Raw genomic sequence first — 22,434 nt, forward strand, 5'->3', positions numbered from 1 at the left:
TGCAGTGTAACTGACAGTATAAGAGAGATAACAACCATTTTTTACAGCACTTTTCTCTCAACTTACCCATCGCAATACACAGTCCAGCCGCACATCAACGAGTTTGGATTGTCCAGACTTGAACAGCTTTACTGACAGTTGGGAGTCTGCAGCTTCAGCCTCACAGATATGAGACTGCTTTGAATTGTATCTGATCCCTCTGCTCCCCTGCTACTTTGTGTTTAATGCCAATTAGCAAACGTTAGCATGCTAACACTAAACTAAGACGGTGAACATTGCACTTGCTAAACATTAACATGCTAGCATTGTCATTGTGAGGATGTTAGCATGCAAGCATTTAGCTCAATCTCACTGCTGCACCTGAGTAAAACCTGACGGAGCAGCTAGCATTGCCTCTCTAAGGTTTCATAATTTTTGGTCAAATTATAGAAAGTCAAAAAAGATAATAGCAGCAAACAACAGTAATAATATGAAAACCACATTAGTACAAAAGCAGCACACAGCAGCAGTTTGCAGGCTGTGATGAAATTTGATGTGCAGACAACTGCACAGATGGGAGAAGCACTTCACAGAGAGCACACAAAAGCAAGGCATGGAAGAAGGTATTATTACAGAATTTATTTCTTTATATGTCTTAAACATATTTACATGAGCAGTCAATAAGTAAAAATGTGTCCTAATTTTTACCTCACAGATAATAAAAGGCATGACAGACAAAGAAACAAAGGGGGTAGATTACAAATAGTCACACCCTTGTCTTGCATTGCACAGTCTTTTTCTAATGTCTTTGGCAAGAGTGGTTTTCTGTGCAGTAGGTTGCCTTGGTAACAATAGAAAATATTGCACACACTTTTCTTTGCAGAAAAACATTGTGGTTCACTTGGCTTAAGACAGTTTCTATACACGTCCATTGGCCTAAAATAGAGACACTAAATCTTTCAAATGTCCAAGGTAAGATAAAAGATAAACTCTGGTGCCTCTGCTGTAAAAGGGCCTCAATGGAAAACGATAGAAAAGGGAAATGTAAAAATACTGTGCATCAGCTGAAGAATTTATGTACGGTTACAGCAGTGGCATTTACTGATTCATTTCCATTAAAAATGATCTTGATGCACTCTCTTACAAACACTGTACATAAATGGGAGCCTTAGAGTTAAAAAAGAAAAAAAAAAGACTTGGATCAATTCAAATACTGAAGTCCCTCATGTCTGTTACAACATACCTTGGGTGGAGCCTGAGACACCAGGACAATTAAGATAACATGATGTTGTCAGTCACAGTATCAGATACACACTTGCTGTGTCAGAATTTAAACTTAACCCCGCCTTGCTTTAAAGAAAATAAACTATACAATAGAATAAATGACCCAAATCTGGAAATAAGTTGATAGAATCACTTTTCTTAAAATTTTAAAGGAACAACAGTGTCTCCATAGGAAACAAGAACAACACTGGGCCTACTGATAACAGGGGGTGAATGTCACATTTTCCAGCTCATGACACGTATAGCAGAAGAAAAAAAAATGGATGAAGGTTGTGGTTAAGTATTTAATTGCATCCTCTTGACTCGCAGGTAGTTTAATCAGTCGTTAGTGGTGCAGAGTCCATGAGTCTGGTGTGAAACATCCATGTCAGAGTATGGTGGTGGAGCCATGTGGGTTGGCACTGGTTGGCGTGCCACTAATAGCGTTGAAGATGCCTATAGAGTCGGACAGAGTGCTCCTCGTGCCGTCCTCCACTGGGTTTATCTAGAGATGAAGGTCAATTAGGAAAAAGTTATTTATCTGATCCTGTTTGAAAGTGACACACGTGCACGTTAATTTAAGCGTAGGGACTGCAAGGAAGTCGTAATTTCTCATTTCAGATTTACATTTTACATCATTTTCAGTTGTGAAATTATTATTATTAAAAATTTAATCAATTAATTTTTTTCGAGGAAAACACACTGTCTTTGTATTTGGACATTATTTCCCCAATACTCTTCATGCAGTCCCTTACTGTTCCTCTATGGAGTGCAATGGTAACTTCATCAAATGACAAAAGCAGCATTACCATCCAATCTGCTCAGGGCAGCCCAGAGAGAGCAGGAGATAGGAGACATGGTTAGTAAATGAGCAGTAGACTGCAGTTGTGGACAACTCTTTGAGGTAGCTAAATAGCTAAAGCAATAAAATAAGACAAACCAATCAACATGAAAGTAGAAAAATGGGGCAGCACATTTTCACAGTAAATATAGTCGGAAGATTGAAACAACCATCAGAGGAGTCACTTGGCTGCTAAATATTAGCGCGAAGCTACGTGATTCCTTTGAGGATGTGGAAAAACTTCTTTTCACTTCAGACCTGGTTTGAGGACTTTTTATAGAGTGCGCTACCTGGACTCTTGATGGGTGGGATTTGTCTCAATGGACAATAAAATCTGTGCCAGAAATCAGGTAGCTTGGCATAGTTTTCTGTAGCTGAGACTCCGACAAGGTGAAAAGACTTGCAGTCGTCTAAACGTGATAACAGCTGATCTTAGTCTTTGGGGTTCCTACCTGCTCATGCATGATGTTTGACAGCTCCCTGGTCAGGTCCCTGTAGTTGGCCTTCATCTCATCATGATACTCCTGCTGGTCCTCTTTGATCAGCCGCTCGTTCACGCCCAGCGCCTGACCGCAGGCGTCCACAAACTGCCTGAGGAGAGATGCAACAGCGCTTCAGTGCCACTTCAAAACTCACGTGAGTCACGCAACATGCAGAGGATAAAAAATATAACTATAACATATCCTCTAACTGTTAGTATTGTTCACTGTACATTCACATACTACTGTTTTGTTGTGCATAACTGATACTGTATGTGTTAACAGTGTTGTCACATATCTGCCTAATGGTGCAACACAGTTCAGACCACGCAATTTATCTCTGATACATGCACCCACCAAAGAGACTGTATGTATTGTTTATAAATGTATTTCTAGTCTTATTTTTGGGGCAATGCAGAGAGAAGGAAGAGAGGTTCAAGTTGTAGTTTTACATCTGCAAATGTTTCTGTCATTGATAAGTACCTGAACACCTCTTTGAGCTGTTTGACCTTGTTGTCAGGATATTTCTTGGCACTGCTGTCGTCGAGGAAGGCTCTGGCGTACGCGAGAGGACCGGCATTGACCTGGATGACAATGCAGGCCAAAATTACTCTGAAGTCATTCATGAGGAGTAAAATGATTTACAGCCTCTCGGATAGCTGCAGGACCTTGTCATTCGTACCTGAACACTGATGCTGCCTTGCAGTTTGAGCTGCAGGCGGATCATGTCCACCTCAGAGGCCGAGCACAGGAGTCGCAGCTCGGCCACCTTGGCACTCATCTCGTCTATGGCCACCTCGATGGGCCTCAGATCGGTCTGGTGTTGGTACATGACTGCTATTCGCTTCTTCACATAAGGGAAACAGTGGGTGGCTGGATGGGAGAAGCGAAAAAACTATTCTTATAAATGTCATATAAATAGAGTGTGTGTGTCCAATTTTTGTTTTTTGTTATCAGCTATTTGTCCCGCTGTATCTACTTCTGTCCATCCAACCCTCTTGATTAGTACCACAGTAAGATAACACCTGAACTTTGGGATGAAATAGACAGTACAGTAATAAACTTCACCTGGCTTTATCTGATTCAGGTATAATTACCAGTAACACATGGCAACCAGGAAGATACTGTTTTATTATTCTTTGCATACTACTGTGAAGAGAATGGCAACAAGGACAAGGTTTGGTTTCTTGATCCACATGAAGTCCACATTAATATTTCTTGGTCCTGCTTGTCGAGTGAAATTAGCATCTAAACTGCTGTGAGGAGAAATCACAGTCAGAGCTGCACAACCTACTGGTGAGAACGGTCCGCCGTTTACACTGCTCCTCCACCCCTCCCTGCTTCTTGCCCGACACGGTGAACGGCGTCTCGAACACAAAGCGCCGGATGTTGTGGCTCTTCTCAAAGTCGGTCTTCCTGTCCTCCAGCTCCTTGTCATCTAGGTAGGGTGTGACGTGGGTCACCTGGATGTAGGCATACTTGGAGTCCAGGTCCTTGGGGTTCACCTGTGGGTGCACAAGAGACAAAGATGTTTGGCCGTAAAATACCTGTGGTAGTGGAAAAAACAAGACAGCGATAGTTTGACAATTTGGGAAACTTGCAAATTGATGCCACTGACATATCCGAGCTTAAACTATGGAGCTCGAGCTAGGAGATGATTAGTTTATCTTAGCATTAAGAGTAGAAGCAGGGGCAAACAGCTAACCTGGCTCTTATCAGTGTTCAAATCAATGTGCCCATGAGCATCTCTAAAGCTCTCTAAATAACACACAGCATCTTCTTTGTTGAATCTGCACACATGACAAGTTGTGGTTTTATGGGGAGTGCTTTAACTATGCTGGAATTATTTCTTAAATAAAACACACACGAGGAGAAGTGCAAGGCATTAGTATAGCAAACGTTAGCATGCTGTGTGAACTTGTGGGGTTAATTGTTCTGATTTTTTTCTCCATGCCTGTCTTAAAAACAAGCATGTGGATCTGCAAGTAAACACATTTAAGAAACGTAAACCTGCATTAACAGTGGCTAATTTACACATCTAGCAGACAAAGAGTCTTAGCATTCATTCAGTAAGTGACTTGTATGCTGTTGTATGGCGTTGCTTTGGAACCATGACTTTTCTGTATGCCATCCTCACATCTACGATCGCAGTCATATAAACACACACACGTGATCCCACCTTGCCGGAGTCCTGAATGATCTTGACGTTCTCCTGACCAAACTTGTCGGAGTAGAGCTTCAGGAGCCTCTGGGAAATCTCCGACAGCGGAGTGAACTTTGGCTCCTTGTAGATGTATTCCTTCCCATCTTCATCTTCAAAGAAGCCCTGCGGAGAAGAGGGAGGAAGTCAAGAGCCTGGTTATGAACTCTGGGCCACTTTGTCACCTGTAGCTAGGATAAGTCAAACCTGTCAGACATGCCAACTTGGCAAAGTTCTTGCCATCGGGTGTAAAATCCAGAAACCATATCTTTAATTTGCCAATGACTTTTTTTTCCAGTGTAACTATGCATGCAGTACATGCATTATAAGGACAAACAAAACCCATAAAGACACACTGTAGAAGAGATGTATGATACACCACATTAGATTGAGGTACTATGTACACAAGCCACTGAAATAACAACATGCTAATACAGTACTTAAAAAAATGACCCATCAATAAAGCAAGGAGAGGAAAACAGTAGGAAAATTGTGCAAACTTCAGCTGGTTACTTCACAAACATGATCTGTTTCGGGCATTTATCTATGGAGAAGCACACAGGTGTGTGTGTGTGGGTGGAAACAGGCCGGCGTAATCACTGAAGATGGGAGTCCCACAGTAAAATGACTTATCAAGGGAAAGGTTAATGAGGAGTTTACCCAAGCCAACACACAGGACTACACAAAAAAAGTGGAGTAAAAACTAGAGCCTATGTGGAAGATTTTGCTCTTTTGCTTTGGGGGAAAATATAGCAAAAACAAAAAAATACAACTAAGATTATAGTCTTTGTTTTGCTAAGAACATGCGTATGCCACAATATCTGCATTCAACTACTAACCTCCCACTTTTGGGACTAGAGTTCTTCTCCGCTACTGTTCAGCAACCATAAGCCACTACAGAGGTATATCTAGGAAATGTGCATCTACATATGCCACTAACATCAGGCTTCAAACAATGTAATGATGCAAGGAGGTGGAAGTGCACACCAAGCCAACACACACAGCTAAACCTGTTAGCACTTACCGCAGCCTTGGAGGGGGAGGAGAAAAGAAGAGACATGTCAATAAAAAGGAGTGTTTTAGGTGCTGTAGATTAAAATTCAGTGGTTCATGAGTATGTGTAAGGGAGTGTCCTCTTACTAAATATGCATGCATGTAAAAGGCAAGAGATTACATAACCATCATGCTTTTGTGTTGTTTGGATTGAGTTAGCATTCATGCTAGGCAAAAACAGCACTGTATTCCATCAGTGTTCAACTTTTTGGGGGTTTTTTGTTTGTTTTTATTCATTTTGGAAACTTACCTGTCCAAAGAAGGCCACTCGGAAGTATGTTCCCAGCAGCCTTTTTCCAGTATGCATCACCTCCATCACTTTAGTGTAGGCACGGTGGAGGGTATCATACAGGTGTGTCAGTTTCTGTTCCGCAAAAATAGACCAAGAACATGAAGAGAGAAAGAATAACCCAGAGATAAAGTCACTCGTGCAGTGGAGGGTAAATCAAACTGGATGATTTAGTTGCAGTATATCTGAAAACATCATGCAAACAAGCTAAATAAGTAGTATTCTTGGATCTATTGCAGGGTTGTTGTAACCTTTTAAATCTCAGATGTGCACCATCTTTCTTAGCAGGTTTAAGGAATGATAACTCCACTGCTGCCTCATCCCTGGTCTCTAACTGTGATCACCGGGCAGTTTACCTCAAAGTCTCTGCGCTGTTCATAGATGGGAATGATGAGCCTGTAGACATCAGCGATGAGCTCATAGCGCTCCGCCTTCCAGAGACCATCAGCACACTCCTCCAACAGCTCCATCAGCACCTCCTGACCAAACAGACGCACAGATAAATAAATGTAAACTTTCCTTTCGTCCCTGCAGTCTCAGCTCAGAATATTTAATCGCTGCAAAGAGGGGCATTTCTGTTTGTTCTTATTTGTTCACAAAGCTACAGTGAACATAAACTGAGCGTAATGTTCCTGTAAAGACAGCAGACGTGGGAGGAAATGGATCCATCAGGTCCTTTCCTTTTATTGGGGGATGATACAGCTCATAAAGAGGAAAGCTTTTCAGAGGAGATGGAAGGTAAATGTGCTTTTCATTGCCTACAGATTTGTTGACCAACTCATAAAAGCTCACACATTCTCTAGACATCACTTTCAATTTCACGTCAGCTTACCAGAAGTCCACGGCCCAGATATATGAACGATGTACACGCAAGAACACACCTTCTACACACATTTATGGATAATTGCAGGAGTGGAAATGTGTTTGGACAGCTTAATAAATCTGACAAAAAGAATGCGTATGCATATTTCTGTCTTTTTGAGTTTTATGCATGTGACCCCTGATCTCATGCCTCTGCCAACCCCTGCTGGATTGTCATTGAGCAAGACACTGAGTCCCTGACCCTGAACTCTTGTTTTTCGAAGACTCTTCTGCCTGCCAACTCAGTGATTTCCTACATTAGCACATGTACCAAGCCCTGTGTCAAAGTCTACAGTGTTTTCACTGTAGCAATGGGCAAGGGCAATTGATACTTTTAAGAGATAAGAGATCTGCTAGACAGTCATTATCTAACATGTGATGCCAGTGAGGAACTTAAAACAGTGGTCAGACATTTACAGCCTGGTCTGCAGCCCTGAATGTGACATGGAGAAATAACTACAAAAGTCTGACCTCATTAAAGTGAACATCCTGCATCCCTACATCCTCCATCATGGCTGCCTCCTCATCGATGTTTGGAGTGATGACGCGGAAAGCCGAGCAGCCCTGCCTGAACATGCCTGACAGACAAACACAGGAGCAACATGGGCAAAATGAAAGAACAGAAATGATCTGGATTTAATAGGAATTTAATTGTTTTGGACCACAGTTAAATTATGACTAAAAACATTTAATATAAAGACAGATTGTGATGTATTAGACATATCAATTTGTACATTAAATAGATAAATAAAAATAACATTTTGATATATGATGTTTGACACTGTCAGGGCTATGCTTGCTATGCTAGCCATACAGGGCTAATACGTACAGTAGCTACAGCTAACCTGCTAGTCAAGCTACCAGAGAAGTTAATCTTTATCTTAATGGCTCACATTAAACTACCAAACACAAGTGGCATTCAGTTTTAATGTGGCACACAGCAGCGATACATCAATAAGGCATAAACCAGTGAAGAATCGCCACAAGCTGGTAGAAAGTGGTGTGTGAAACAGAAGAGATACTGATTACATGCACCATATATAAGAGTCTTTTTTTCAGTTTCATCACCACAGCGGTGCATCATTGTGTTACATTCTGGTGAGAGGTGGCTTTCCATATGGCAATGGGACCACTACAGTTTTCTTGGCTGAACATTAAAAATAAGGGATCTCGTGAGGACCAAAAATGGTGATACTGTGTTTGGAGTGTGTCTGGAATGTTTCTGCCCTCGTGGTAGGATGCTTCATGCACCATTTATTCTGTATTCTACACAGGAACAGGAGCTCTGAGGGAAGCTCAGGCCACTCTCAAACACTCTGGCCTGACAATGAACCGCCGACTTTATTCAAAATCCTGTCACGCTATACAACAGATGCCCAGATCCAAAGTCTGAAGGCAGTCTCAAGTTTGATATGTGGAGGAACATGAGAGGGGATCTTATCTATGGAATGCACAGTTGGAGCGTTTTTAACACGGGAACAAACAGATGACCCTTGGACGATTGCTCAGGTGGAGGATGAAAGTGTATGTTCCTCTGTGTGTGTGTGTGCTCACTTTATTTCTCCTACAAAGTATTACAAAAAGCAAAGAAGTGGAAAAAGTCATGGAATGTGTCTGCAAATCATGTCAATCGTCCTTTTTATTTTTTTACTTGTTGGTGCTGGTGTTGGTTGGTGGAGTGCTGATTTACTGTTATACAGTCCCATTAAAAAATGAGGAGGAATATGGATTAACGGTTTTTATATGTGTAAAACAAACAGCATTTTTATTACTGTCCATAATCTTTCTCCAATACACGAGAAGTGAATCAAATCCATTTATTGAGTTTGTTCAACACTTATTCCAGTTTAATCTCCTTTCTACTGTGTTAACCAGTCACTCATTCCTGTATATGGCCTCTATAAAATGGGATCATTAAAATTTTGGAATGGAGTTCAAATGGTTATCAGTTATTGACTGTAAAAGGAAGCATACCATTACCACCCCTATATCCTCGACTCACCTTTCCTCCATAAGTACTCAGCTACCAGTGCGGCAACGTGCACGTAGCACATGGCTGCCTGCAGGTGAGGCAGACAGAGACAAGTCACATGTTAGCACAAAAATGCCTCACTGAAGTGCAAAGCAATGCAAATCTGTGTCAACTAAACTGCAATTGAGTGTGTAATTAAAAACTTAAAAAAAAAAAACCTCTGAAAGGTCTCCGTTCTTGTTGTGGATGCGAGCCATGCTGTCCAGCCAGGTCTTGCGGAGCTCAGGTGTACTGGTGTAGGACTTGGCCAAGCTGTACTGGAGGTCCACCAGCATCTCCGGGTCGTTCTCGTGCTCCTTCATCTGCTCTGTGGCCATCAGCACTGTCCTGATGCGCTTCGTCAGGTCCTTCACATCTGACGGAAATGCCGTGTGCTGCAGTGGTACAATAGCAACAAACAAAGCTTTTACGCCTCTATTTGCATGAAAATTTCACAGATGACACTGTGACGACATGACGAGATTTGAATTTACCTGATTTAAAAAACTAGTATAGGACAAAAAAGAAAGTGTGAAGGATGACTAAGTGTTTGTCACCAGACCCCTCTCACCTTGATGTTCTTGTCACTGTTGGCACAGTTGTTAATGATGGAGAGCGACTGCTGGAAACGGGTACCTCCGATGCCGATGACATCAGCAATCAGCTGACTGACAGCGATGACCACCTGGACAAATACAGAGGAAGACTACAGGAAATCACTACTGCACTAAAGCATGACCTACAAGAACACGGCTAGCATACTTAGAAGTGTGCATGTGCACGCTAGTCGACAGACGTACCTGCAGGTGTGTTCGTACAAAAGACTTGCGTCCAGTATAGTCAAAGTTGCTTTTCATGAGGAAGTAGAGAAGATGGGCGGCGTCGCTGCGGATTGAGCTCAGCTTGGAGTTACAGCACTTGAGGATTTCGTAGCACAGAGAGGCACACATGTCGGCCCGGCCATCAAAGAAGGTACAGGGGAACTGGAGGTCGCATGGGGAGACACGGGATGTAATGCATGACAAATGGAGCCATCGAGAAAAAGGTCATAAAACAGATGTTCTACTTTCCCCAGCCATTCACGAGTCTTTCACCTTGTAGATGAAGGTCCTGAGGGAGGTGAAGACCTGTTTGAGGGCGGCCTCAGACTGAGGGATCTGCAGGAAGCACAGATGGACCTGGAAAACTTTCTTCATCAGGGGGTTGTGACCAAGATCTGAATTCAGCTGAGTCTGAGGAGAACGTGAGGACCAACCAACAAAAATGGGATTAATATGCAAAAATGACGTGTACCGTTGTCGTTTGTATCAACAGCGTCGCAGCCGATACCTTGAATCCCATGATGAAGATGCTGAGTGTGTCCAGCACAGTCAGACAGACCTCTGTAGACACATTGGCCTCCAGCAGGCACTGGCTGCTCACATCTGCTTCTGTATGGGAGTACACTGCATAGAAAAAAGACACAAGGTCACTTTTGAAGAGATGTATCTTGGATATCTTCCAGCAATAAATGTGATTTTCACCAAAACATAGCAAGTTGTTTGCTTTATTAGGTCGTTGATCAGTAGCGATGACCAGACAGATATTTGCAAAGTCAGTGTTTCTGCTTGTTTATGGAAGGAGACAAACTCTGACATTGTCACTGCAACTCTTACTGGCCGCCAATAGAGGTCAGTAAAAGACACAGACATACTTTTAGCCGGCATGTCTGAAACTGAAATGACTCCACTGTTTACAGTATGCTCCTAAAGGGGTGGTGTGTAAGTTTAGCTGCTCACTAAATATACAAATACAGTAGCATCATATTTTAACCATGTGCCTAAATGAATCATATAATTAAGTTGTAATCAGAGGAGGCCCAGATCAATGTTGACTGATAATATCTGATCAGGAGGCAAGAATAAAAGCTATACATCAGACAATCTTCAGTCTGTACTGCACAACTAACCTGATGAAAACTATGTAGATGTACAGGGCTTACTGTTGTTGAAGGTGTGAGCGTTCTCCAGAGTTCCCAGCTGCTGAAGGCGGGCGTGCAGGATCCCTGCCCTGTTACGAGACACAGGCAGAGTCAGAGACTTCCTGTCTGGAGCTACAGGCGCTGCCGCCTCCTGGCTCCTGCAGGGAGAAGAGAAGTCTTGTTAAGTCTGAATGTCAGGCTGTAGTCACATGATAAGAAAGTCGACACACAGATAAAGAGGCACAAAAGGATGAGAGGAACACACATCAAATGAGAAAATGTCTCAGCTGTGTTGATGAAAACTGCAGCAGATGAAGCGCAGCAAATAAATGAATGGCTAGATTGTAATGCGGCTTTAATGGCAGCATCATGTATTTAATCAAGCAAAAAGAGACCAAAAGACAGCAGCAATCCCTTACCCATGCAGGAGGGGCCGAGGGCCGCGACATTAACCACAAAACAACTTCCCAGCAGTGTTACAGAAGAGAGAACAAAGCAGAGGTGAGGGGTTAAAAGATTCAGTAAGCATTTGTGTTGGTAAGTCTGTGCGTGACTGCGAGTCATATTACTGCCAAGCTGATAAACAACATTAGTTTCAATCAAGAATCAATTCATAAATCCAAATAAAGTCAATGAGAAATGTGACGCAGTCTGTTTCCTTGACCACTGTACCTGACGATGAATCTCTTTCCCATGTATCTGAACTGGTGAAGGCAGACTCTGCAGGACAAACACAGGAGGTGAAGCTCAGCCCGAGATCATTACCAGACTCAACCACTTGCAAACAAGTACAGCCAGCTTCCTGTTTTCTGGTTATCATAGTTTTTAAGGCTAAATGATTGCCCCATTGCACTGTGAGAAGCAGCAGTAGAGTGGTTAGTTTCTCCAAAGATAAGAAACATTGTTTTATTCACTCATTATTATTATTATTATTATTATTATTATGTTTCCATTAGTATATAATCACTCAAAAGGCGAGGGGCATTCATTTGGTTGCAATCTGCAACCTCACCACTAGATGCCACTACATCGTACACACTGGTTCTTTAAAGGAAGACATTTTGGCAATTGCACTCATTCGCTTTTCTGCCAAGAGTTAGGTTACAGGATCAGTTTCACTGTGTGCATTAATTATGAGGCTAGAGCTGGCAGCTACCTTGACTCTATCCAAAGCTCAAAAGGCAATGTTCAAAACCAGCAACTCTAAAGTTCACTTTTTTAAGTGAATTTACAGATTTAAGTACAGATTAAAAAAACATGATACAACATGTTCATAAGTGAGTTCAAGAGGTGCATTTTTTAACCTCTGGACAGTCTTTGTGTTAGGCTAAGCTAAGCTAACCACCTTGGCTATGGCTTCATAGTTAACGATGAAGAGAGCCAATACCTATATATATATATCGCTCTTTTCATTGTTAACTATGGAGTAATGAAAAGAGTGAATACCCATATTTGCAAAATGTTGAACTGTTGCCTTAAAGCTCCTACATTTCAGAACATTTCAGAGGAAAATGCAGCTATTGGTCATTTTATTTTCCCAGAAAACTTTGGACATTTAGTTTTAGTGATGTACTTACTCTATCAATGTAAAGAAGTCCATTAGTTCTGAGGGAGCTGCTTTGTTCCAGTATGCAAAAAGGGCCTCTGAAGTGATGAAACAGTGAGAAAATCATAAGAAGAGATTACTCTGGGCCGGTTGCTCGTATCAGCTTGTGTCAAAATCAAGTACAATCACTCGGACAGGCTGTCCTACCCTCTGACATGCTCTTGAGGATATGCAGAAAGCACATGAGCAGGTTTTTGATCTCGTCTCGGTCCAATTTGTCACAGCGCAGCACAGTGCTGCCCAGAGCCGACGCACACTGGTTCTGGAGAGACAGAAAACAAATGAAAGAGACAAAGATTCGGTTATCAGGCGCAGGCGGCAGAGTTGCAGAAAAATCGAAACTTCAAAGAGATAAAGAACATCACTCAAACAACCCAAACTTCACAGATTTGAAATGTCAAGTGTTTTCCTTGCAGAGGGCGTGCAGAAGAGAGTAAAAAACACATCTGCAGCCACAGCTCTGTGCTTTGAGATAGCAGCATCAGTAGCAGGTTTGAAGAAACACGTTTACAGTTACACTACAGCATCAGAGGAAATAAGTGAAAAGGGTTGCGAGCTCAACCTCCGCATTGGTAAAAGCACACACACTCCCCCGACGTGGGACACTCAGAAGAAGAATGTAGGGAGGAACTCCGGGAGGATTTTGGACGTATTGTACAGATATCTGCAAACCACAAAGTACTCCATGTTTTGGTCTCTAAACTGGAATTCACTGACACAGAAAGCACCAAATGCATCATTATGCATCATAAAAAAATCACAAATTTGCTGGACTCTGTACAATGTTAACCAAAAATCGCTGGTGGAGGTCTCACAACGGTCAAACAGAATACTTGTATAGGAAGGTTTTCCTCGTGATTTCCATTCTGGCCTGCAGCTTGTTTGCCATTATCACTGTCACTGTCCTGCAGGTCAGGCAGGGGCACAGAGAGGAGGGAGAAGTCCATGGTGACCCGCTTGGCGACGTGGTTCACACGTGGGGCTCGGTCCTCGGGTTCCAGGGGGAGAGGGGGCACATTAACCGAGTGTCTCCTGGTAAATCTCTCCTTTTGGTGGGGTTGGGAAGTTACAGAGCACAGACAAGGAGTGTGGGAGCACTTGAGGAGGGGGTGGGAGGAGAGCATGGATATCGAAGAGTGCACAAAATGTAAAATTAAGGTAAAATAAATGGGAGTGCTGTGCAAAATATCAACCTTAACCCTTGTGTTTTGTTGACATTATCACTTTATTTCCTCATTAGTTTGAGTCTGGGTCTCCTTAGGCTCAGTGAAGCCAGGTAACCTAATATTGGCGACCTGGTTTCCTGTTCCAGCTCTGGTGTGTTCATGTGGAAGAGGAAGAGCTCTTAATTATATGTAAAACTATTAGTTTAGATGAATTAGTGATACCCCAGGGAATCAAGTACCACCATGTACAATATAATCACACAACTATACCAGAATGAGAAGCTGTGAAAGAGTAGGAATAATATCTAAATATGGAGGGATTTATAATACTGCAAATGAATTGCAAAATTCATCTACCTTCTCCAGGGAGTTGGTCTTGTCGCTGCTCTTGTCCAGCAGGCTGTTTCCAGAGTCGGTGGAGACCAGAGAGCCTCTGGAGTCGGCGTGGTGAACTGAGCTGACGTTGGGAGTGGAGTTGTGAGGGGAGGCTGCAGGGACAGAGCATAAAAAACACAAATAGTTTGTTGCATGTCAGAAGATGGGATAAATCTATGTGCACATTAACATGCAGATGTGCATATACATTTGTTGAGTTAGAAGCTATTTTGTTTACATTTTTGAGAGAATTTAGCTCATTATGAAGATTTACAAGAGGATTACAGCTGTATTAGCTCTGAATACACACTTATCAATGCTAAGATAGTGGAGTGAGGATTTACCTGTTCCAGAGATTACCCCGAACACATCTTTGTGGAGGGCATTTTCTATACAGCTCCCAGGTTTCTGAGGAGTCACCATGGAGTTGGGCACCAGAGAGTCCTCCTTGGTATTCTGTGACACAAAGCAACAAAATGAGCTGGTCACACTAAAAGCATGCCTGCTGAAGAGAAAACATTGATATAGCTCTGAAATGATCAAGAGAGTGACATGTTTAGCTGACATTAACCCAGGAATTCATGTTTTGACAAGACAGCAGGTCTTGCTGGGAATTAGAGACACAAGCTGCTATGCAGTTTTCTACCACTAGGTGTCAGGCTTACACTGTGGTTGCCGAGGAGGGCTGATTCCTTGATGTCAAGTCTGTAGACATTCTCCTGGAGCAGACCAAACAGAGGGAGGTAGAGGGTGGCAAGTCTGGCCTGCTGGCTCTGGAATGACACAGTAGGTGCTCATGAGTCATACAGTAGAAAAAAAAATGAATTAATTAATTGATTAGAATTAGAATTAATTCATAATAAAGTCAAACCACTGATAAAAGAATTTGGCAGTCAAAGTCCCTTTTAAAACATTTTCCAAATTAAAATGTCTCTCTTTGGGGTTTGGTTAAAAAAGCTGCCAAGAAGAGTTACACACATTTTCTCTTCATGGATACTACATCTGATACATCCTTTGATTAAAATAAAGTACAGTAAAGGTGGCGGCCAAGAGCTGTGCAACTCACTTTCGCAGCATAGCGGTCGTCAAACGTGTGTTTGATCATCAGCCCCTTGAGCACCTGGATGGCAATCTGACGGATCTCTCGGAACTCCTGAAGAGCCCCGCCCACCTCCCTCATCAGCAGCCCCACCAGGAAGTGGTTTCGACAGAAGTCGTCGGTCAGAGAATAGTCCAGCTGAAGATCTGTAGCAGGCATCAGTGAGCAGAAATAACAGGTTGCAGAGAACGAGCAGAATATAAAACTGCACCACACTTAGATCAAAGTATTGTTAAGTGTGTGTCATTTACCTTGGAACCTTTGAATTCTGCCTTTTCCAAAGGGCATGGGCAGATTAAGAGGGACATAGTGCTCATGGTTGCAAACCACCCGCAGGAACTCAAACTTGAACTCATACAAAGTCTGGTAGGAATACAAGAGGAAAGGCATTTCATTTGGCTTTAAGCTAGCTTTAAGTTCATGTTTAAAAAAAACTTGGATAAAATCGTTAAAGATGGTAGCAGGAGAGACTTTTAACCTTGGGGTCTCCGGGCACAAAGCAGTTCATATAGTTGTTGATCTGCTTGAATACAAAGCCTCTGTCCATGAAGGTGAAGCAGCGCTGGGTGAAAAGGTGAGTGAACACACATTGTTATGTCATTGTTTAAAATGATTTTTGTTTAAATCATTAAACCTAAACAATCTGCAGAGAGAATGAGTCCTTGAAATTTCTTTGTTTACCCTAAAGCAAAGGGAAATTTTTCAAACTAATCTGCATATTAAAGGGCAATACGGCATTGCATGCATTGGGAGGAGTGCCAACCTTGATGAAAACTGCCAGGCTGTGGTTGGCATTGCGAGCCGCATCCAGGTTGTCCTTGTATTTCTGGGTGATGTGTGGCATCAGCATATTCACCAGAGTCTCCACTGCATGGTAGAACGATGCAGAGAAACGCTGGTTCCTGGAGAGCTGGACAAGGGAAATAAGAAAGAAAAGAGGGAGAGGATTTAGGTTTGGAGGAAAGAGGTTCAAGAATAGAGGAATAAAACAACACCTACCTTCACCTTCCCGCACTCTATGAGGTAATGAGCCATTGATTTCACCAGGGCTTCAAAGAAGTACCATGAGTGCTGCAACACAAACATACAGTCAATGCCAGGGCAGCTACTACTGCAAATGCAGACCAAGCATGTGAGAAACAAATAAAAGAGCAATACTGTTCAAAAAAGTTGGGACTCTGTGTAAAACAGAAATGAATGGTACCTTCAGGAGCTTGTTGCTAGTCAGGAAGTCTGTGGATGGTTTGAGAATGGCTGTCATGGACTTAGCCAGCTCCTCATGTACTGTTTTTACGTTGGTTGAGGAATAAGGCTCTGGCTTAAACACAAACTGAGAGTAGAGAGGGAGACATTTTATCAATTCAATTCAGAGAGGAACAGCAAATATATTGTCTGAGTAAGGTCAGCATGAATAAAGTGAGACAAGACGGCACCTTGACATAAGACCTCAAGTAATGTTCAAGCCCTTCTTCGTGGCACTGTGCTACAATATGAACCATCACCCTGTAGAGAAACAGAGAATGAAAAAAATATGAAAGAATAAGAAAGGACTGCCTACAGAGCTTCAAAGACTTTTCACACACTCAGCTGAGATATAAAACACATACATGGGGTGTGCATGCCATAGGTGAGTGTCTACTGAGGAAAAGGATTCAGGCCATTAAAGAGAAACCTGGGAATGCGCTTTGGAATGAGAGCCAGATGAAAGTGCTGTTATTATAAAGTTTGTAAAAGGGGGGCCAAAAATACTGCTGCAACACACAGCTTTCATGTCACACATGTGTGGTTAAGTGTGTGTGTGTGTGTGTGTGTGTGTGTGTATGTGTGTGTGTGTGTGTTTGGCTCGCCTGGTCACATTGACAGCCACATCCTCATGTGTGGCTCTGGTTAGGACGCAGAACAGCTGGTTGAGGATGGTGGGCAGAAAGTTGACCATCACATGACCCTCCATCGCATGGAGACTCTAAAAGGGAAGGGAGGAAGCAGCAAAAGAAAAAATATTTTGAACGAAAGTAGATTTGTCATATCCCCCTTAAATGCTAGATCACATGATTGTATTTGATGAGACATGAACAAAAGGGTGTGTTGCATTTTCCACGGGGCATTAGAAATAAATGAAGCGCACAGTACCTTCAGGTATTTAACCAGCTCCCCTTCTGAAGCTTGTTCTGACATCTCCATGCTTTGACAGTGGTGGAAGAAGTTGTGCAAGTGTTGATCCTAAAGGAAGTGTATTGGAATACATATTTCTATTTCATTTGCATTCTGAAGGGCATTTCTATGAGCATATAGACTTAATTAAATGGACAAAATGGGCACATACCTGAGTGTAAACTGTGGAAACAAGATGAGTTGAGACTTTGAACAGGGGTTTTCCTCCATCTACCCATTTGATCTCTGAGCCCGAGTGCTGCAATGACAAATGAACAACAATGACTGCACTGAATACTGAATAAAAACTGCACCGTGTTGATCTAAAGCTTGATAGACTTTGGCTTTTTTTAACTAGAGTTCCTGTGGAGGACTCGTGTACTTATTTTTGCAACAGATGCCTTACCACCACAGTGACCTTATGTGCTCAATTTCTGCTAATTTTGAGAAAATGACTCCAATTGACAATTTGAAATCAGCACTAAGCATTGTGCATAAATGCTTATTTAATGAGCCACATTTGTGTACATGGGACAGTTTTAATTAAATTTACAGTAAACCCATTAGTCCTGCACTGCGAAGCAACGCTGAGGGATCTTAACAGTGAGATGACATATGTTGTTTTAATGGATTACATTTTAATGCTGATCAGATTTCACAGGCATTTGATGTGAAAGGCTGCTTGACCTCTACCAGGTCCCAATCCAATCACAGCTAATAAGATCTTCAGGCATTAACCACAAACTGCATCAGATCCTAAATGGCGATGTGAGAAATCCATTTTGGAAAACTGTTTGGGGGCAATGCAGGAAAATACTTCAACCTAAAAAACAACTTATTTCTAAAGCACTTCCACTGTTTACTTAAACAGAAAAGTGAAGCAATCAGTGACTTAACAAATTCCTTGAAGATAATGGTTTCACAGCCCTCTCATGACCTTTAATGCAAATCAATTCCACACATAACCCTAAATATAACAATAATTAAATGTTTTTTTACCTTGTTGACAGCATCCTGGGGGCCCAGGTACCCGGCGGGCAGATTGGCGGCCACAGGCAGCTGCTGTTCATTCATGATGACTCTACCATCCTTTAGCAGAGGCAGCCATGCTGAACCCACTGTGGGTAAAGAACAGGTACAGCTACCATCACACTGTGTAAAGTATGAACGCATCAAGCTGCTTTTAACCACATTATGTATGGCAGATATAAAAACGACAACATTGTTTTGTTGAACATGTAAAAGTGACTGAAAGCTGCAGCCTACCTGGAGTCTCCACCAGGTCTTTCTTCTTGCTGTTACTGTCACAGCTAACATGATAGAAGGTGAAGAGAAGGTGATGCTTCTCATGCAGCTGAGTAGGCAGCTCTATCTTTATCTGAGGGTGAGAAAAACAGATTCCTGGGGTTGGTTCCCGAACACAGAGGGAGCTTTGTTCAGAAAAATGAAAGTGAAAAAGCATTTCCTGTGACGACGCTAGAACAACAAGAGAGGAGGTGAGAGGTACCATCTTACTTCAAAACACACTGCCTTCAAAGGTTCAAACTTTCTGAAGTTGAGCTTATGTCATAGAGCAAATCTGTCTCTCTCCAGTCTCCACTATTTTTAACAATTATTAGGCAACTTACAATCTGCATAAAACTCTGATTATGAGCATAGAAATACCTCATCATAGAACTCAGGGTTCTGCTGGTGGTGCAGGACCGCTGCATGTGCCTGTTTAGTGAACAGAGGACCCCCTGGACGACCATAGATGCACTGCGGTAGATTCAAAAAGTAGGAGGTAATCAAACATGAGAGAGAGATACGGGAGATGCTTAGAAACACGGTCATCACAATGTGGTTTAATGTGTAAAGTGCTAGTTAGGCTTGGTTTGGCTCTGATGTCTGATGTCAAGACCAAAAAGTCAGTTACAGAAATAATGAATCTTTTCAGTATTTATTACTTTCAAATACATTTTATAACATTTAAAAGCAGTATGATCATGTGTGACTTGCTTGCAGAGAGCATGTTAACCAGACAACAGCCAAAAGTTTCATTTTGGGCTTTTGGCAAGTATAAGTAAATATTTGGCATGTTAACTACAGATGAAAACTGATATGCGAACGCACCTTCAGTGGCGGGGCGTCATCCTCATCAGAATCCTTGAATTCAATGCAAACAGCAATATTCCTCGCCTGAACAGGGCACACAGAGGTTTAAAACAGGCAGATTAGAAAAGCAAGTTCAATTCCCAAGATACCGCTAGCATCTAATATGTGCCAGACATTTTCTCTGCTGCGTCTCTCCGTGTCCTTTTCATACGTCCTCCACTGCTGTGAAGAGAGGGAAGATATTTCAGGCAAAGGATTGCCAGCTCTCATTTAAAATAAAAGTGTCCAGAGATACAGATGGCGGGGAGAAGGCAGGTTGGTTTGCTGTATGGAGCTGACCTAGTGAAAAAAACATCCCTGCATTAATGTATTAATCAGAAGCTGCTGGTCTGCATCAGCAGCATTCTACCCAGCTCTGTTGCTTGGCTGAAGGAGCCTGAGGCTGTTGCCAGTTGTCTCGTAGGCTAAACAGGAACACAAAACGATGACGATAGTCAAACAAAAGCTTCACTTTCCAAGAAAGATAAGTCATATGTTTGGGAATGATTTTATGTTACAGATAAATGATAAAATATTGACCGTGCTGATCATGAAACCACCAACAGAAAGGCTCAAAATTAAAGGCAATGTCCCATATTTCCTGTTGTTCAAAGGACTGTGTGTTTGTCCATGCATCCATACTGTTCATACCTTGGCAAAAGATTTCTGTCCGTCATATTTGAGATGTTTTGGGTACACATAGAGGTGGTTCTTATAGATGGTGCATGGTTGGGAGCACTTAGCGATGCAGGGTACAAACTCCTCCACCTCCAGGAGAGCGCTGCCAGGCCCGTTGCCTTCAAAGTTCCTCACAGGGATGTAGGAGGAAGTCACACAGTCTGCAGGCAGGAAACGAGAGGAGTTACAGGGTTCAAGCCTGAAGTCCGATTATTATAAATAGACCATTGAAAGTGGTTTTGTAAATATTTGAAGGGTTTACTGGTTACATCCGGGGCCACACTGTCAATAGTCACATCTAAGTTCCCTAAGAGCACAGGGAGTTTGGCCATTTTCTCTGGTCTGGTGGAAAAACAGACACAGAAATGGCAATTACAAAAATGTATCAACACCAGTTCTAGTGATGTCTTGGAGAGTGAGAAAAAAGCATACTTTCTGAAGTCAGTAAGCAGCTTGAACATGTCCTCGTCTGACAGCTTGCTGCTGTCCTGTCTGTAAAGAGCTGAGAAGCGAGCGCTTTTGTCCAAAGCCCCTGACGCGTCTTTGAACACAGGCCTGCAGAGACAGAGAAAAAAATCATTGGATCTATGGAGAAAGAGCACATTTCAGTTCTACACTAGTGGTTTAAAGATTTGTGCTTCCCAGCAGAATGAAGGAGACTTTTATTTGACAGCTTCCTTTCAGTCTATACGCAGTCTCCTAAATCTGAATCACTATGTGCTATTATGGCACAAGAGAATAAGCCCTGTTGATTTTTAGAAGATAAAAGTTTTCCCTCAACTGCAAGAAATCATCAGTAACAGGACAGTATATGATTCTGTTAGCGGGTCCTGTTGGTTGAAGCCCCTTCATTCCTTTGTAAACAAAACTGGGTTTCAAGCATTTGTAGATATTTTGAATGCTGAATCAGCAGCTGCAAGAATGCATGGAGTTATCACAGCCAGTATTAAATAAACACATCTGACAATTCAGCAAGTACAAAGTACAGCATGTTGTGATACTGCTGTGCAGAGAAGTGGGCTCCTTCTGTGTCACGCTGCAGCGGGCATGTCTCTTTTGTTGATGTTTGTTTTTCCTTTTCTTTTTGAGTGCAGGGTTGTGGGTGTTTTGTTAAACATTTTGGGAAATGCTAGATTTCTTCGATATAATGACGACTACAGAAATCCACAATGTTTTTTTTTATACCTCGCAGCCCAGGCGAATGGCATCCTGTACTGTCCCAGTCTGCTGCAGGCTGTCTTAGCATTCTTCAGCACCTTTTGAGCCATCTACAGGCAGAGAAGAAACGGGGGGATTCATTTCACTAATTAGTAATTCGAGATGGCTTGAGCACATTTTAATTTAGAGTCTCATCCTCAACCCCTCTACTAATCTCTGTACCTTAGCAGAGTCTGAGCTCTTCATGTAGGGTTCAGTGCAGTGGGTGATCCCTCCCTGCAGGACCTTCTCAATCCTGGCCACCAGGAAGATCTCTGGATGGGGGCATGTGACTGAGAATACCCCTTGTCTGGGGTACTTGAGAGCCCCCTCTGGGAGCCCACTGGCCTGCCTGTGGCCAGCCAGGGGACCATCGCCATTGCCATTGATGTGCAAGTCCTGTCCGCTGCTAGAGCCTGATGTCATTTGTCGGACCAAAGGGTGGTTAAGATCCACGTGGAAGTCGGCTGAGATCTTTCTACTGTTCTGGACGTCGAAGAGGGACAGGACCACATAGAAAGGCTCCACCTTTGATAAAAGAGGACAGGAAGGAAAATATTTTATGATGGAAGTTCGAAAATGACACAAACAATGAGACAAACAGAGATCGAGGAAAGAAAAAAGAAGGTAGTTCACTTTTTAAGGGATACCCATCTTTCCTAATGCACTTCTCATTTTCCATTCAGTCAAAATGTACCATTGATGTAGTTCATCTTCTCATTCACTCTTTCCACCATTCGTTTCCATTACACAAATCCATTTGCGTGTATGTGTGTGTGCGTGCTCTGAGTAGCGCGGCTAATAGCTGTGGTTTCCCAGTTGAGTGCTGAGTGTGGGAGGAGTTCTTCTGCAAAGACAGAGACCTTGGAGAGTGATGGCAGGAAACCAGCCTCAGACTGGTGCTAATTCATGGTGGGAGGCCCAGGCTGGTTGCCATGGTAGCGGCCATTCCTTGTGCCAACAACACCAGTTTTGATGGGGGCCAGCCAAGTGGGCCATCTGAACTGTCTGTGATCTTCTTAACTGATTTAGACTTCGCAGTCGTTTGCTAAAAGTCATTTCCTGGAATTATGCTGGAAGCGTGTTTCCATAC

At 42.5% G+C, this 22,434-nt stretch overlaps 1 protein-coding gene across 3 annotated transcripts in view; it reads right to left on the bottom strand.

Annotated features, from left to right (window-relative positions):
* Positions 1 to 598: 598 nt before the first annotated feature.
* The window catches only part of dock9b (dedicator of cytokinesis 9b), a 50,882-nt gene continuing 29,046 nt past the window's right edge, over positions 599 to 22,434 (bottom strand). For 2 of the 3 annotated variants that reach the window (XM_041966357.1, XM_041966356.1), the window contains exons 12-52: positions 21,525 to 21,869; positions 21,330 to 21,412; positions 20,577 to 20,699; positions 20,407 to 20,486; positions 20,118 to 20,305; positions 19,446 to 19,511; positions 18,999 to 19,091; positions 18,600 to 18,711; positions 18,333 to 18,451; positions 17,506 to 17,592; positions 17,313 to 17,402; positions 17,030 to 17,145; positions 16,616 to 16,685; positions 16,387 to 16,512; positions 16,182 to 16,253; positions 15,946 to 16,092; positions 15,661 to 15,744; positions 15,434 to 15,545; positions 15,150 to 15,328; positions 14,749 to 14,856; positions 14,428 to 14,539; positions 14,066 to 14,196; positions 12,690 to 12,804; positions 12,514 to 12,580; positions 11,609 to 11,656; positions 10,958 to 11,094; positions 10,306 to 10,421; positions 10,071 to 10,208; positions 9,777 to 9,959; positions 9,548 to 9,661; positions 9,156 to 9,371; positions 8,968 to 9,025; positions 7,437 to 7,543; positions 6,461 to 6,583; positions 6,066 to 6,179; positions 4,742 to 4,888; positions 3,857 to 4,067; positions 3,245 to 3,435; positions 3,046 to 3,146; positions 2,536 to 2,674; positions 599 to 1,747 (exon numbers count right to left, since the gene is read on the bottom strand). In XM_041966357.1, the coding sequence (XP_041822291.1) occupies positions 1,631 to 1,747; positions 2,536 to 2,674; positions 3,046 to 3,146; positions 3,245 to 3,435; positions 3,857 to 4,067; positions 4,742 to 4,888; positions 6,066 to 6,179; positions 6,461 to 6,583; positions 7,437 to 7,543; positions 8,968 to 9,025; positions 9,156 to 9,371; positions 9,548 to 9,661; positions 9,777 to 9,959; positions 10,071 to 10,208; positions 10,306 to 10,421; positions 10,958 to 11,094; positions 11,609 to 11,656; positions 12,514 to 12,580; positions 12,690 to 12,804; positions 14,066 to 14,196; positions 14,428 to 14,539; positions 14,749 to 14,856; positions 15,150 to 15,328; positions 15,434 to 15,545; positions 15,661 to 15,744; positions 15,946 to 16,092; positions 16,182 to 16,253; positions 16,387 to 16,512; positions 16,616 to 16,685; positions 17,030 to 17,145; positions 17,313 to 17,402; positions 17,506 to 17,592; positions 18,333 to 18,451; positions 18,600 to 18,711; positions 18,999 to 19,091; positions 19,446 to 19,511; positions 20,118 to 20,305; positions 20,407 to 20,486; positions 20,577 to 20,699; positions 21,330 to 21,412; positions 21,525 to 21,869 (5,085 nt within the window). In that variant the 3' untranslated portion in view covers positions 599 to 1,630. Of the gene's footprint in view, positions 1,748 to 2,535; positions 2,675 to 3,045; positions 3,147 to 3,244; positions 3,436 to 3,856; positions 4,068 to 4,741; positions 4,889 to 5,786; positions 5,793 to 6,065; positions 6,180 to 6,460; positions 6,584 to 7,436; positions 7,544 to 8,967; positions 9,026 to 9,155; positions 9,372 to 9,547; positions 9,662 to 9,776; positions 9,960 to 10,070; positions 10,209 to 10,305; positions 10,422 to 10,957; positions 11,095 to 11,608; positions 11,657 to 12,513; positions 12,581 to 12,689; positions 12,805 to 14,065; positions 14,197 to 14,427; positions 14,540 to 14,748; positions 14,857 to 15,149; positions 15,329 to 15,433; positions 15,546 to 15,660; positions 15,745 to 15,945; positions 16,093 to 16,181; positions 16,254 to 16,386; positions 16,513 to 16,615; positions 16,686 to 17,029; positions 17,146 to 17,312; positions 17,403 to 17,505; positions 17,593 to 18,332; positions 18,452 to 18,599; positions 18,712 to 18,998; positions 19,092 to 19,445; positions 19,512 to 20,117; positions 20,306 to 20,406; positions 20,487 to 20,576; positions 20,700 to 21,329; positions 21,413 to 21,524; positions 21,870 to 22,434 lie in introns of all 3 variants that reach the window. The other variant, XM_041966355.1, reaches the window with a different exon arrangement.

The sequence above is a fragment of the Chelmon rostratus genome, chromosome 24 (assembly GCF_017976325.1).
Source record: "Chelmon rostratus isolate fCheRos1 chromosome 24, fCheRos1.pri, whole genome shotgun sequence".
Taxonomy (NCBI): Eukaryota; Metazoa; Chordata; class Actinopteri; order Chaetodontiformes; family Chaetodontidae; genus Chelmon; species Chelmon rostratus.